Source organism: Phalacrocorax aristotelis, chromosome 2, assembly GCF_949628215.1.
Source record: "Phalacrocorax aristotelis chromosome 2, bGulAri2.1, whole genome shotgun sequence".
NCBI classification, from domain to species: Eukaryota; Metazoa; Chordata; class Aves; order Suliformes; family Phalacrocoracidae; genus Phalacrocorax; species Phalacrocorax aristotelis.
This window is the reverse complement of record NC_134277.1, coordinates 156,061,070-156,077,289: the sequence shown is the minus strand read 5'-3', so window position 1 is coordinate 156,077,289 and position 16,220 is coordinate 156,061,070. Positions and strand designations below refer to the sequence as shown.

Sequence of the window (16,220 nt, the reverse complement as noted above, 5' to 3'; positions counted from 1 at the left end):
ACAGTGGGCTAACACACTCCTGGACAAGCCAACTAGTTCCTCACAGAAAATATCCAGACAGGACAGTCCCAAAAGGACAAACCATGCCAAGTTTCCCTCTTAGGGTTGTCCTGTTATCCCTACCCAAAAGTCAGACCTCATTCACACAAATGCCTCTAAACATATTGATGTCACTCCTCAGGGGCTGCAGTTTGCTCCCTCAGCATCGTGCCATGAAAACATTACTCTGGCAGACTAAAATACAGTTATGTTATTATTTCCAGCACCCTGAACTGAAAAAATCACAAAAAGTAATAATGATGTTTTAGGGCCACAGGAGTGCCCCAGGAGAAGCAGGGCAATTGAGTGTTTTGCAGTGCAGAGTGGACATGGCTACTTTGCCCTCTAGGGTACTAGCCCAGAGCAGCATGGATATGAGCCTGTCCACATTCATTAGACTCTCCTCGCACAGTCTACAAACACAATATATACATAGGTGAGTTTCAGACATAGGTATAAGGTTCAGACCCACAAAGATTTCAGGCACCTAACTCCCAGGGATCTGATCTGAACCTAAATGACTTGATCTAATACAAGAAGACTGTAAAAAAGTACAGAACTAAACTGAGGTCTCCTAAACTGCAAGCGACCTTCCTAAGTCCTAGATCATCTTTCATTTCTTTACTAGTCAAAGGGCCGTCTATAAGGAATTGTACATAAATGAAAAGTGCATATCCCACATGCACCACTGAACTGTCATAACACCAATCCCACTTTCAGTTAGCTTTTCAACTTTTGTGCTGAAGCTGTTTGGCCATAATTAGCCAGTAAAGGGATTTTAAATAATTATTTTATATTACAAATACAAAGAAAAATACACTAATGTTATTTTTCAGCTGATCCTCTGCCAAGACCTCTAAGTATAAAGATTAAAATAGACCATAAAAGAGGTTAGGTACTACTGAAGAGAAACTCAGATCTGTAAATCAGTTATGTGACTCTGCACAAGTAACTTCAAGTATTTACTCAAGTTTCACCTCTGTTATATGGTGAGGAATAAAATTAACTTGCCTACCTCAGTGTGATGTTGTGAGGATTAATTGGATGAAACTTGTCAAGCATTATACTCACAGTGTCATGTTGCAGCTTGTTTTCCTATCCTACTAAAAGCAAATCAAAGACTTTAGTCTTTTCTGGAATTTCCAGACAGACTGTTTTATTAATTTAAAGAGAATTTTTTCCATAATGTCATTTTTTTCTTCCTCAATCTGCATCCAAAATAACCCTTTTTTACATCATTACCTCTCAGAAATGCATGGCTTAAAATACATATATCAACAGAGCATAATGGTGTCTACCTGAACATTAAATATCAAATTTTAAAACTTCTCCTTTGCAAATATTTGCTTATTGATAATGACTATGATTCTCTCCCAGCAAAATGCTAAATCTTGATACATACTTTCTCCTTTCAAAACCTCTGAGACTTTTTTTCTCCAATGGAGAAGGCAAGGATGAGCTTTACAACTGCAGTCCTGCTACCTTCCAAACTACATTATAATGACTGGTTTCCCATGACAAAAAGTTGCCTGAACTACTATTGTGTCTCAAAATTATTTGTTCGCCATCAAAAAAATATTATCTTTCTTGCATTTTCCAATTTCACTATTTAAATTGTTTGGCATAACCAGCAATATTGTCATTCACTCAAATCTTAGCACTTTCTGCAAAATGACTACAGAAGCTTGCATCTGTTGGGCGTTCATGGAGACCGTAGTTATCAAGGATTCCAAAGTGCATGTTATCAGCTGCTATAAAAGGGCTATGAAACCTGTCATCCTTTGTGCACCGAATGTGAAACTAAATAACCTTCAGCAAATACAGCAGTGGCAGCTAGGGTCACAGGAGTAGAGATTATACCTTCTGATTAGCTCTTTTCACAGAGTATCAGAAACTTAAACTGATACACAGAGACTAAAGACAGCTCTTACTTTCATTTTGTGAAGGCAAAATTCTCATACTCTGTGCCAGAAGATGCCTGTGATATATATATACTGGCATGAAATAAAAAGATTTGGTAATACAACTTTAAACAGAAGGTAGGATTTTAAATTTACAGAAGATGTCAAATGCAAAGTTACAAATTCCTGCAGTAATCATGACTTAGTTCCTATGGGCTCAGTCCTACAAGGTTCTGTACTGTGGTTACACTCCAATAAGGAAGTGAAACATGCCAGCAATCTCACTCATTTCAAAGGATCTACTCATGCAATTTAATTTAAGCAACTTGCTTAAGCATTTCACTTAATCAGAAGATCACTAAGCACTTTGCAGGTCCAGGACTCTGACGTGTACGAAGAGCATCAGTCGTTAAAGGTCACAAAAGGTTTGCAAAGGTTTCCCTTACAAACCACACATGCAATTATTTAGAACTTTCTGGTATTACCAGATTTAGTGAGCATCCTTCCAAGTGCTCAATTATTTGGAAAAGATAACGTAGTCATTTTGGGGTACAAGAAATGGTTAAATTATTTATATTTTTAAAGATTAATCAACACTTCTACTGCTTATATTCTAAGCAGGTTTGAGTAGAAAAATGAAAACATTTTCCATTACAAATAAGAAGCGGGAATTTAGGAATGTAAGAGAGTTCTGAAAACAGACTTCAGAAAAATCACTTGCTCTTCCCATAAAACCTGTCTGACAGTGTTTTGACACATATCATCAGAGGTGGAGATTTTGCATCATTTTGCACAAATTCCAGCTAAAGTAACTGCATAATAAAGGCTCACAGATTGAGGGAAAATGCCTGCAAAATGTCTGAAAGATGAGCAGAAGAAAAACTGCTCCGAGGCATGATATCATCCCTACTGCCACAGAGATGCGCTTTCCCAATTTCATTTCTGCACCTTAGCTGCTGCTACAGTGCAAAGCTTAGAAGGTCTCCTTCCTGCAGAACTGCCTGGAGAAGAGGACAATCTGAAGGCGATACAGCACCTTTCTCCTCCCTGAGTATTAGAGTTACCTACCGCCCTGCACATCACCTGTCAGGCGGCAGGGAACAGCCCTGCAGCTGCCTTTCATCGCTGTGGCAGCAAATATCGAGAGAAAGAATGTATTAGCTTTCTTAATTTTCGGTTAAAATAAGGTTATATTTAACTGCTTCACGCTCTGCACTGTACTTAAAAACTGTGTCAAGAAAGTTTTTCTCTTTCAGATCCTAGTTAATTTCCAAGTAGCAAGATAACATGAGAATATAGCATTTTCTTGTTCAGCTACTCTAGAATACAAATGTCAAACTCTGCATAAAAGAGATGTAATGATTAATGGTAACTCATCATGGAAGGCAAACCATTTTAGCATCTACCTCATCTGCTCCTTTGAGATACAAAAGGCTGGGACAAAAGAAGACTCCAGGAAAGCTCCTCTGAGAAAACTTGGCTGGAGTTTTGGTATTTTATCTGATTTAGCAATAAAACCAAATCCCAGGAAAGAGCTTAAAATTGGACCATTCTGTATATGTGTGCTTGAAACGGGCCAGGAGTTACCCACTAAGTTGTGCCCAAACCTGGCAAGGCCAAGAGTTTAAAACAAAATATTAACCAGGTAGCTGTTGATGAAGTTCTTGATACTTGTAACTTTCAAGTAGTAAATACACGTAACTACTTTCAAGTAGTTTTAAAGCGTGTCCCAAAATTTGCAGACATGTTATAATATGCTGTATTATGGTGCCCGTACTGTAGGACTCATGCTTTTGATACCACAACTCGTACAGGAGAAACTAAAGAATACACAGATTACTTGACTTAAGCATGGCTGCTGAATATTTAACAGGATGACCTTAATGTTCTTATAAAATTAAAACAAACCAACATGTACACACGGTGTGCTGTAAGGTAAGTCACCAGTTTACTGAAACTAGGACATGTGTCCTAGAGATTTCATGAATCTTCAGTTCAGCTGGTATTGCCACCCAGAAATTCCTGCCTCTGAGCCCACTCTTTCTCTACAGTAACACTACTTTCTATGTGGCATATGTGATATTTTAGATACTATTGACAGTGCTCAATTATACATCTCAGCATAGTAATTTACTATGTAGAGCTCCACAATGAGAAGGGCCTTTTCATACCAGATGGAGTACACGTATCAGTTTAGCCTCCCACAAAGATGTTAAGACCAGAGGCCCTGATCCTATATGAATGTGGGTATCTGTAATTTTTAAGCTTGTGAATAAATGTGATATTCAATTTTGTGGGTTTTTTAAAGGCTAACTATGAGTGAGAAAAACACACAAAAGGAGAGAGGGAGGATAACGGTAATGGCAAGAAGATCACGTAACTACCATAAATAAAGAAACTGGACAGTCTTATGGGTTCCAGGTCACTGTATCATATGGAAGCAAATTTACATACATGAACATGAACAGACTCCACTGATCTTCAGTCACTCATTATTACTGAAGAATTTCTGGGAGCCTTCCTGGCAAAAGAGCTTTTCGAAGAGGAAAGTAAAGTTGGAAAGTGACTTTATGGTGGATCAACAGATTACTTAGACAGAAGAGACAACACTGATGCAAGTTTAAGGCAGCAGAATTGTGCTTGCTTTGAAAGATTTAACTCTGAATTTTCCACCTCTTTCCTAACTGCAGACCTGAGGTGGCATTCAGTTAGCCATTTCAAAAGAAGGTGGCCTGAACCAGACTGTTTATTTGAATACAGGATCATTATATTGTATCCAAGATGGTGAAAGCTAACTAACAATTTTCCATTCAACCTTTTAAATTGCATTAAATGCTGCAATAGGAGCAAACGCAATGAATTTACCTCATCAAAAAACATCATGAATTCTACAAAACCCCAGCTGACCCAGATGATCAATAGTTCATGTACTGAACACAGCAGTCCATCCAACACCATCATGCATTTCATTTTGGGCACAGTCTGACCTCTGTGCACAACTACAAGTTCAAGTGAACAATAAGACAAATCTGGATTTCAGGCAGTAGTAGCAGAATTATGTCCTCACCGGTTTGGTGGGGTTTTGTTTGTTTCTGTGTTGGGTTTTTTTGAAGAATAATTCTTATTGTGCTTATTTAATTTGGGTATTTTTCAACAGGTCTGCCAGTTAGAACTCAGTACCATAGCCTGAGCTGAATGTATTACTAGGGCATACACCCCTTCCTCAGGCAATTACAGGGTGGAAAGTAAATCCAAAGTCAGTTATCAAGATTTTATCTTCTTAGTTACAAACACCTGGAAATTAGGAATTACAACATAATGGTGGGGCAGTAATAATTTTATGGTTATGTAGGGAGTGAAAAAAACACTGTTTTGTGGTCTGCAACTTGGTATTTTCATTCTTAGAGTAGTGCCAAGAGCCTATTAAACTCAGAGATCAGTGCTAATACTCAAATCCAAAATTTAAAAACCATACAAAGATGGGAAACAAGTATATTAAGCCCTCAAGCTCTAATCCTAGGGAGTCTTGAGATATCAGATCTAAAATTCACCGTGTCAAGCATGTCCTCACACTTCATAAATCTCTATAGGGAAGTAATCCAAAGTCCAGTGAAGTCAGCGGGAAAATTCTTTCCGCTAGTTTCAGCAGGTTTTGGAAAGAGGTCCAAAGAAACAAAACTCAAGGAGAGCTACAGGAGAGCATCCAGAATATCATTTTCCAATGGTATAAATCATTAATCTATGACTCCTGAAGTTCCTGAGATACCAGTTTATGTTGAAATCAAAATGTAGGGTGGGAGGGAATAGGTACAGGGGTCAAGGGACAGCCAGCAGAATAATATGATTTCAAAACATAATCATGATTGGGGAAGAACAGCACAAATAGTGTTAGAGCCCATGAACTTTCCTGGCAACAGTAATCAGAGTGATATTTTAATGGCTGCTATATGTGCAGGGCAATAAAAGCACACAGTTTTGTTGTGTTGCAAAAATACTAGAACTGTTCACTCTCCAACTTTACTGGTAATTCAGGCACAAATAACATAAAATTTTAACACTTTATAAATCATGTGAATTAAGAAAAACAGATTTTAATAAGTTGAAGTGTTACATGGTGCATGCATAGAAGCTGTAAACCTGAGAACACACACAGTAAGCATTTTCCAACAATATAGTTCTACGATTAAAGCAAAGGTCTTCTTAGAGTTGCAACACATCCTAAGTTGTGAAACAGGAGCAATTTGTTTAAGTGACAAATGAAAACAGCTTACCTAATCCTTTTAGAAGATCCTATCAATTAAGAAAAAAAATGAAAAAAAACTTCAAAAGAAAAATCCCACCTTACAAAAAAAAGAAGTGAAGCAAGATTTTAATGATATTTGTATTCAAACATGGTAGGAATTGTGGGAGTCTAAATAAAGCTACCAAGGTAATTACACTGTTTTTTTTCTACACAGATATCAATTTAAATAAGTTTTTTAAATAAGAACATACACATCAGTTTGAGCCATAACTGGCAGTTCTATATCTTTGGGCAATTAGTCACATCTTATCATTTAGTATTCAAAGAATTTATTTTTTTAAAAATAAGACTTACATTGTTTTCTCATCTCTTTAAGTTGATCCTTAAAATATATATATTTTTCATTCTTTTGCAAATCTGAGTCACTGTTCTTGCTCTCCAGTGCAGTAAATTTTTCTTTTACTAAATCTTTCAGCTCTGGTATATTTTCTGGTTTTTCTCGTTTTATCTGTAAGGAATAAAAAATAGAATGCTAGTTATTATGACACATTTTAATACAAAGGAAAATATGTCAAGCAAAAATTCGTAAGCATGATCTCAGTTTCTTTTGACTCCAGTTGGATTCCTGCTCTGAAACCATAACCTCGCATTATTATTTATTTCAGCAAAAGTAACTATAAAATGTAGGGTCTCAGTGTCATTTAACTCAGTTGCTGTATACAGGGTACTTCTCACATTAACAACAGGGAAAACTGAACCTCTGCAGTCAAACTTACTTACATGAGTGGTAAAGGTCAACATGTTAACAACCACCAGTGTAACAGTGAACGTCACTGAAACCAAACACGACTCCATCCAAAAAAGTGAAATGAGAAATAACTTTTTAAAGAGTTTTCAAAACCTCCACTCACTCACCATTTCTGAATCAGCTTTTAAGAAGCTTATAACCTACATGAATGATGAGTGTGATAACACCAGCAAAAGCAGTGCAGGTAGCTAACATAAAAGGAAACCACCTCAATTTATTTGTCCTGTGTGAACACGAAGCATTATGCTGTACAGGCAGGCAAAAACATAGTTTCTTGAAAAGCACTTGCTTACAGTAATTGTATCTGGAAAGATCTGAAGAATAAATGACTGGAAATAAAAGGAAAGTCACCACACAGGCAATATTAATGTACTCCAAGAACGCAAAGAGCACTTTGGGAATCCCCAGAAAACAATAATTAAAGTTTTTCCTTCTATTTCTAAGGCCAGCTTTAAATTCTAGGGAACTGTACCTTTGATAGGTCTTCATAAGAACTAGCTTACCGGTGGTGGGCTGGGGACTGTGCTATGCAATTGTTACCAGCAACAGTACAAACTCTGAAAAAAGGAGGGCACCTGACAAATCATTGAATCACAGAATGGTTTGCCTTGGAAGGGACCTTAAAGATCATCTGGTTCCAACCGCCCTGCCCCAGGCAGGGACACCTTCCACTAGATCAGGTTGCTCAAAGTCCCATCCAACCTGACCTTGAACATTTCCAGGGAGGGGGCATCCACAACTTCTCTGGGCAACCTATTCCAGTGTCTGACCACCCTCATAGTGAATAATTTCTTCCTTACATCTAATCTAAATCTACCCTCTTTCAGTTTAGAGCCATTAGCCCTGTCCTATCACTGCATGTCCTTGTAAAAAGTCCCTCTCTAGCTTTAGTGTAGGCCCCCTTTATGTCATTAATGCTAAGCATTTTCCGAACCAGACAAAGGTTATTTCTAATCTAGCTTACCCCAAACATATGGCAAAACACACCAATCTGAAAAAAGGGAGGAAAGCATCACTTCTGCTGAGTCACTCTTCCCTTACCACACGCATTAAATTCTGCCACTCACCAGACCACGATACTATTCATTGTGAAAGACAGGAAAAGACCCTACAGAGAAAAAAATGGTCCACTTCAACAAATCGTTTACAGCTTCCAGAGTTTACAGAGATGTTGGAAATCCTACAGAATGTATTTTATTTCAGGAGCCAAAGAAATAATATCTTCTTGTAAAAATGGACTTTGAGGGTATATAAAATGTTACATAGACAAGAAGTCTTTACTTCCCTTTCAATCAAAGTGAAGTAATCCAGAGAATGATTATTTCTTCCAAGAGTAAAGCCAGTTTGACACACATACTTTAGGCAGATGCGAGTTGTGGCAAGAAGAAAAATAAGAAAAAACCATGCACTGCCAGGTGATAGCATGGAGTTTTCAAAGGCACCTGGAGATAAAAGATCATCTACCACAACATCCAACTGCAAATGGGAAAGACTCACGAGCACCTTGGAGCACTGTGACTACGAAAGACCAACAGAAGGTCATCGCAGATGCTCAGACTGCTGCATAAAGCCAAACAGCATACAGTCCTCATCCTATGAAATTTGACAAAAGGAGCAAAGGAAAACAGAACATCCTGTGCCCAGGGCAATGGGGGCAATCATATGCACTCAAGTGATTTGCTTGTGTCAGCATCACAGTAAACTGCTGTGAAAGAATGCCTACCACAACCAAAACCAACATTGTCCAGTACTCAGCCGGAGAAGAAACTTGGCCATCAGGTGTATGGAAGCACAAGAAAGCAGTTACTAAATCAAAATACATTTGAAATCCAACACATTAGAGAATAATGATTTGATCTGGACAACATGTCGTGCAAACATACTCCTTTCTGCAACAGCTCCATCAGGCTGTTTATACAGACATTCTCTCTTTAACATAAAAATAACATGTAAACACAGGATCACACTCACAAGGATAGTCCAAAAAACAACCCATCACCAAGGCCTGTCCTCATCACAAAGGAAAGTACTATGGCTAGATACCATATAGAAGATCCAGCTGTGCATACTAAAAAAAAAAACAAACCAAGTGCTTCTAAGTTGCTGATACTCACAAAAGGAGTAGAAGAAATGATGTGAACATTCATTACAGACATTCATCTGTAGCAAAGACAATGTCAATAATATTTTCCTCTCCACAGGGACTATGTTACACATTGATATAGTTACATCAGGCTCTTTTTATCTTTTTTTTGACTCATGGAAGATTTGAGTACAGAAACTCACCAACATATCATCTTCAATCATACTCCCAGTGTGAGAGGTGAAGAGAAAGGCACAGCCAATGTTAGTTCAAACAGTGGCTCTCTTGGCTCCAACTTCCAGAATTAAAGGACTTTACATGCGTGAGCAGAAAAAGAGCAGGAACTGTAACTTATACTGTCATGTTAGCAAAAAGAACAAAAAAGGACAGATGTTTGAGAAGCTGCATTATATGCACAGGAATAAGTTTTGCCCCTGCCACTGTGGAGCTACAAAAATTTGCATATAGACATCTCTACTAACCTCAAGAGAACAGCTATCCAAAACCCTCCCTTGGCTACATAACTATAATCCCACAGCTTGCTGCCATATATCTAAAACAGTAAGAGTTAGCATCCTATTTGCTAAAAGCAAGATGGACATTTCCACCAGTCATCAAGAAAAAAAAAGTCTTTCACACCAGCTATTTTCCCAATTGCAATACATTACATTGTGAGGATAGTCCAGCAATGCAGCACATGACACAGGCTCAGACAACCATCTAATACAGAAACCTTAAGAGTCAGATGATAGAGATGGTCAAAGAATGCTCTTTCCTCTAGTTTAACTTCTTTCACATTTACAATTTAAATTCAGTTTCTGTTCATCTCCAGACGATTGCTTTCATTAAAATGATTAGTAGAGACACCGTCCCAGACCACACTCGATACTGCACCATCACGTATGCTATTACTGAAATGCCAGGTAGACCTTCTGGAAGGTCAACACGTCACAGGTGAATAATAAGGCATGTCCACCCACTATAATAACAAGCAAATACGTTTGCTGTGCACAAGCAATTTCTCGTTGGTGCTGCATATCCTATTCCATGAAGAGGATTGAGGATGGTCTAACCCAACAACATAAATGAAAACAAATGAAAGAAAATATTACACCAGTCCTAGTTTCTCACAGTAGGACAGAATTGCAATATCTTACACACTGCATCAGCACAAGACCCTTACAGGTACCTTACAGTTTTCTCTAGTTCTCACCACCCACTCCTACTCTACAGATTCATGAGGGATATAGTGATGATGAGATCAGCATAACAAAATGTATGAGGACAGTACAAACATAGGATATGGCTAAGGGACAGGTCAAAAGTATTGATATTTAGGGCAACTAGTTGGGGTCACATTTCTTCTTGGTCTCAGCAGCACGTTAGACAGATGTTTACTAGCAAACCTGAAGCCATTGGCATGTTCAATTTGTCAATAAAAGTTACTTCACATGGGAACCATGAAAGACATGTTAAGCAAACAACTATTCGTTCAGTAGCACTGTCAGCCAAAACCAGCATGCTAAGTAACACCTTGCAGTCGTTAGTCAATCCATTGAGAGTTACATTGGTTTTGAAATGGGGTGGAGGCATACACACCCTACAAAGCATCCTGGAAATGACATATAACTATGAACTGGGAGTGTTCAGGACATATGGTGAAAAAAACTATCAGTCAAAACAGCTTGTTTACAGTAATAGACAAAGCAAAAGCATCTGCTATGACAGTCCCATAGCAGTAAAGAACCACATGGGTATTTACATGGTAGCTCAGCAATAACAGGGAGAACAGACATGTCATATATGATAATTAATGATACTCCATACTTGATCTATCAGCAGTGCTGATAGGAAAACACATTTAGAAACACTAAAAAAATAATTGTTTAGAAAAACGTATGTGTGGTTTGCCTATCAAAAGATACATTTGCTCATGGCAACAGACCACACCACCTGCTCACAGCTGACATGTGCAGAGGTTACTGCGTTTGATGGGCAATGCTTATGGCTCATTTGAGCCAGTTCATGGCAGGTCTTTGACTTCTGCCAGTATCTATCTGTAAGGATCAGCCTTCCTTTTGTAGATTCTTTTACCGGTAGTGTTTCTATTCCATGCATAAACCGTTAGACTATGCCTCCAAAAATTAGGCTTTCTGAAAGGCCAGCTTGGACAACCTAAAACAACTGTAAACTCAGGGTATTCTAAGGGGCAGTCTGGGGAATTTTTATTTCATCAGTTACCATAACCACCAAATGGGAAGTAAATGATTCTGTTCCAGACCAATCCCAGAATCAGTGAGGTCAAAGGGTACCATAGACTAAAATTGGACCAGCTTGTGGTATTAGTCTACATACAGTAAGTGATCAGTGTCTAAAAAGGCACTAATTAGCATAAATCTGCATGCATCATTGCAGCATGTAGCAATTTGTCTTTCCCAGTATTATGTCCCAAAACACTTTACAAACATTAAACAATTTAGCTTCAAACACCCATTGTGACATACGTACCTTCAACTGTATTTTACAAACGGGGAGACTGTGGCATGAAGAGATGAATAACTTGGCCTAAGGTTACACAAGGAGACTGGCAAAACCAAGAATAAATAAATCTGGGTTCTGTGCTTTGAGCACAACACCATCCTTTCACCTCCTCCTTTAGCTGAGGGAAAGTTCAAATTAACACGTGCATTTGGTTCACTCTCTACAAAGAGGCCTGAAACAGCTTGTGGCTGCTTGGCAAACTTTGCGATAAAAGAGCGGCGTTCTGCGTACCACAGAAATGCTCCTCTGGACTTTGCATTGCAGTGGTTCAGCATGTGACGTTCCACAGTTGTTATTTAGCCTTTTCTTTCTTCTTTCTCTAGCACAGAAGTAATTTAGCTGCATGTTTTTAATCCTGTCACTGTTTCTAGGTACCCTTCCTCAGGGCTATCTTTTACATCCTTTGGTTTTTGGGAGTTTGCCAGTGCCATCATTTTATTTCTCAGAAATTTCTTGCCACGCCTAAACCATGTTGAGGTTTCCTCAAAGCAGTGATGCAATCTGCTAAAGAACTATCTTTTCAAATAATTCAAAATTCTCACCTTAATCTTTCAAGCCACACATTATTTGTTCCCTGTAATTTAATCCCTACAAAATATGGACTTCTAAATTTTAATTTATGGATTTTATTGACACTTGCTATTTGTGAGGCAAAGAAACATTCCTGCTTGCTAATGGCATTTTTAATGACCAAGTCAGCTGACACAGCAGAAATTCTTCATTTTCCAGATTCTTTGTTGTTTCATTTATGAAAGGGAGGGTGATGAGTCACTCAGTGCTAAGAAGCTCAGAGGTATGTAGTTACCTAGATATTTATATCCTTTTGGGACAACCTGAAAAAGGATATATTGATGTCTCCAGCTAACTCTAAACTCATAGTAATTTAGACCGTATTTACAGCCATGTGCCTGTGCATATGCTTATGGAACACTGACAGCAGCTGCATCTTTTGAAGAAAAACTTAGTATCTTATAGCTCCTGTTGGGACAGAATTCCTTATCTCTGTGAATTTGATACTGTAAAGGAACTCTGTCAAGATTTTTCAGACAGACAACTTCAGGTACCTCAGGACTTAGGGTGACTAGCCTAAGACATCCTACAAAGACCCAGTGTTCAGAACCTGGGTATCTCACACCACTTTAAAATGTCTGACCCAGATATGGACATACCTAAAACTACTTATTTCAGAGAACAAATGTCAAGAATTGGCTGGCTACAGCAACAAGTAGAGACACTGTCAAAGTAGCCTCCCTGTGCATCTTCATCAGATAAAAATAACTATTTTCCTTTATTTACATCTGCTATGCAACAAAATCAACCAAAAATGCATGTCACATTTCTTTCTTGTTTAACAATTCCTACGTCCTATTATTTCATCCTTACCTCACTAAATAATTTATTATTACAAATATGCAGTCTTTCAACACGCACATTTATTTTACCTCAGGGTAAGTCAAAGTTTGCTGTGATTATTTATTATAACCATTTTTTTTTCACTGAGAGGGAAAATAACATGGGAGCTAAGTAAATTTGTGGGTTGAGTCACCCATACACTTTGTGAATCATGTGAGAACCAATTCTACGTGAGTCACCACTGTAACTGAATCAGGCTGCAAAATTTCAGCTCAACCTAAACAGTCATTTATTATTCTTCAATGGCTGGATTCAAACCCTTAGTGAATATCAGATCATTTGTTGATGCACAAATAAAACACAGCTCTTGGAAACATCTGCAAGGGCAGTCAAAAAGGATATCATCATTCAGCAGCAGGAGCTGCACTAGTTTGAACACAGCACTGCTGCAGTCAGAATTGCCTGAGGGCTCACATCTGATTCACGAGATTCAACACCTCTATACATCATGGCTGCAGGGCTGGGACTCCAGTTGAGCAATACCTTCACAGACAATTGTGAAATGCCAAGAGAGGCATATTTATGAGGGCTGACCCATACTTATGACACATACTGCCTATTAAACCGGGCCAGCACAACAGAAAATGACTGTCAGCACGTTTCAGATATCCCAAAACTCTGCCAGAGTAACAGTCTGAAGGTGAGGCAGGGTTGCCATGGTTCAAAAGCAGCATGTCAACATGGGGGTTGTAGCTAAGGTGTCCCCCACAATGAAATTGTTGGAACCCGTGGAAACACTTTCCCTTCCCTACTTTGAACGCAGCTGGAGAGGTTTAACCTTTATAAAGTAAGCACAAAGGGGCACACGCTGCTTCCATGTATACTGGGGCATATCCAAAACTAACTCCTCACAAGTTGTGGCACAGTAGAGTCATTTTGGTAAGGCTAGAATGGACTTTGGCCCACCCTGTTTGCTTTCTGTCTCCTGTTTAGAAAAGAACCATATATACAGAGTGGGATTAAAGCAAATGAGCACCAGGTGGAGAGACAAAATTGACTGGGCACAAATGCAGTTTATAGCCTGAACAGCATTTCTTGGGGTTCCCATCTGATAGGCATTTCACCTCAGGTAAAACACTTTACTCTGCACATGTTTTAGCAGAAAAAAAACCCAGCTCTTTATATTTTCCCCAGTTACCCACTATGGTAGAGACAAGACTGGGAGCACCTTTTGTTTCTCTCCAAGACCTCTTATGCACTGCTTTGCAAAGTGCAAAGGGATAAAAAGAAGCAATGAAAGGGGATCTTACCTAAATACCAGTATTGAAACTACTACCAATAGTGTAAACCTGGCTCATAAAGACAGCAACAAATGTGAGCGTTAGAAGTGAGGTTTTCCCAAGGTACCAAAGTAAAGAAAGTTAATGGATATTTAGGACCTCAATCCCTTCAGCATTTCTGAAAGCCCAACTTGCCTGTGGTTTGCCGTGAGGGTTGAACTGAAATTTCAACCAAACAGAAGTCTGTCTTCATCTTGTTTCTCTGTAGTTTTTCAGTGTACGAAGTATGAATACAACAAAGCAAAAAACTCTACAGTATCTAGGAGACATTTATGAAAACACCTATAAAATATGGTTCAAGACACAGTGGAAGAGCAAGTATAAATTTACTGATCTCTTCTTGTCTATGGAAAGTTCTGCCACATATGCTACATAGTTTATATGCAAGCTAATTTTGGTGCACTACAGGTACACAGCATCTTGTCCTAAGCAGTTTTGCCTGAGCACAGTTTAAGGCTTATAACAGCAAAAATAACTATTCTTATAAAAATGTTGTTTTGTTTTAACAGCATGTTAGAAACTGTGAGGCAGATGGTGCATCTGTTTTAGCAAGGTTGATTCAGCAAATGCATCAGGCTGTTGAACCAGTTTACCAAGCTGCTGATTAATTCACATATTTAGAAAATACATTAACATGGATATTAGAGCATGTTTTTTGTCTTTAATATCCCACTCAAGCTGATGGGAATTTAGACATTGATTTCAGTGGGAGCAGAAGGAGGCCCTAAGGTGATTTCAGATTAACAACCTGTTTACTCTTGTATGGCTCTGTTTGGCTGACTGGAATCACTAAAACCCATGTTTTCCATAGTGTGGAAATAAAGGGCTAAATCCTAAAAACAAGAACAATTCAGTGTTATCTTCATCAGCTCCTACAAAACACTGTTGATTTATGCCAGCTGTGAAGCTTATCCCTGTTTAAATACAAAGTGTGACTTATCCTTTGGAGAACTGTATACAGCATGCATTGTTAAAATCAGCTGATTTTCCAGAGGGATGTTTTCCATATTCCTTGGGTATACTTCCAGTGAAAGTCAAGCAGACTTTTTCAATTTTTACTCCTCTCGGTTGTTTTTTTTTTTTTCATTCAGATGAGATTAAATTCTTGTCCCAAGAAAGTTCTTCAGCACTGACAGCATTTATTCTTCATACTCTCCAAAACAGCAATGTGAGTCACGTTGTCATTTTTCATTAAGACTAAATGCAACCTTTAAACTTTGGGGAAACAGCAATAAGATTTCTAAGTACTCACGCTTTATTTGAATTCACATTAGTTAAAAAACTTATATCCTGGCTGACACTTACAGCCTAGACTCACCAAAGTAAGTCTGTATTAATATATGGGCAAAGAGGGCAATACTTGCATCAGGGTCAGCTCCACCTTTAACAAATACCACTGAATTCAGTGATGGTGCAGAGCTGCACTAACCAGAAAAAAAAAAAAAAGAGTGCAACCGCAGTATGCCCCCAACTCTCCTTATAAGGAGGGAGGACCCACCTTCCTTACACTGCAGTGGGTGCAAAACACCTCACCCGTTGACAGTCCCAGTCTGTGCCCCGCGGCAGAGTTGCCTTTTACTTTGCACTTCACTGTGAATGCCTTGGAGACAAGTGTCTCGTTTGAGCCTTCCCACATATCACACTCTTCAATCATTATTAGTGATGTTTTCATATCCAGCTTCCTATTGGGACAGCCCTCAATAGAGTTATTAGCCACTAAATCCCAGGTCTTACTTCCATTCTTATCCTTCTTGATTTACCAGTTCTGGCTGACAGCTTTTCATCGGCTTCCTGAAGGGAGTATATCACCTGACAGAGAGGATATTTTCAACTACAATTCTTTTCCTCGTCTTTGCTTATAGGTCCCATCTTTGTAATTAACAGAACTAACAGCAAAGCCTCAGAAACAGAA

General features: G+C 38.5%; 1 protein-coding gene across 2 annotated transcripts in view; it reads right to left on the bottom strand.

Moving 5' to 3' along the window:
* Positions 1-16,220, bottom strand: part of NSMCE2 (NSE2 SUMO ligase component of SMC5/6 complex) — a 136,198-nt gene that overhangs the window by 64,320 nt on the left and 55,658 nt on the right. For both annotated transcript variants that reach the window (XM_075085786.1, XM_075085785.1), the window contains one exon: positions 6,538-6,691. In XM_075085786.1, coding sequence (XP_074941887.1) covers positions 6,538-6,691 — 154 coding nt within the window. The remainder of the gene's footprint in view (positions 1-6,537; positions 6,692-16,220) is intronic.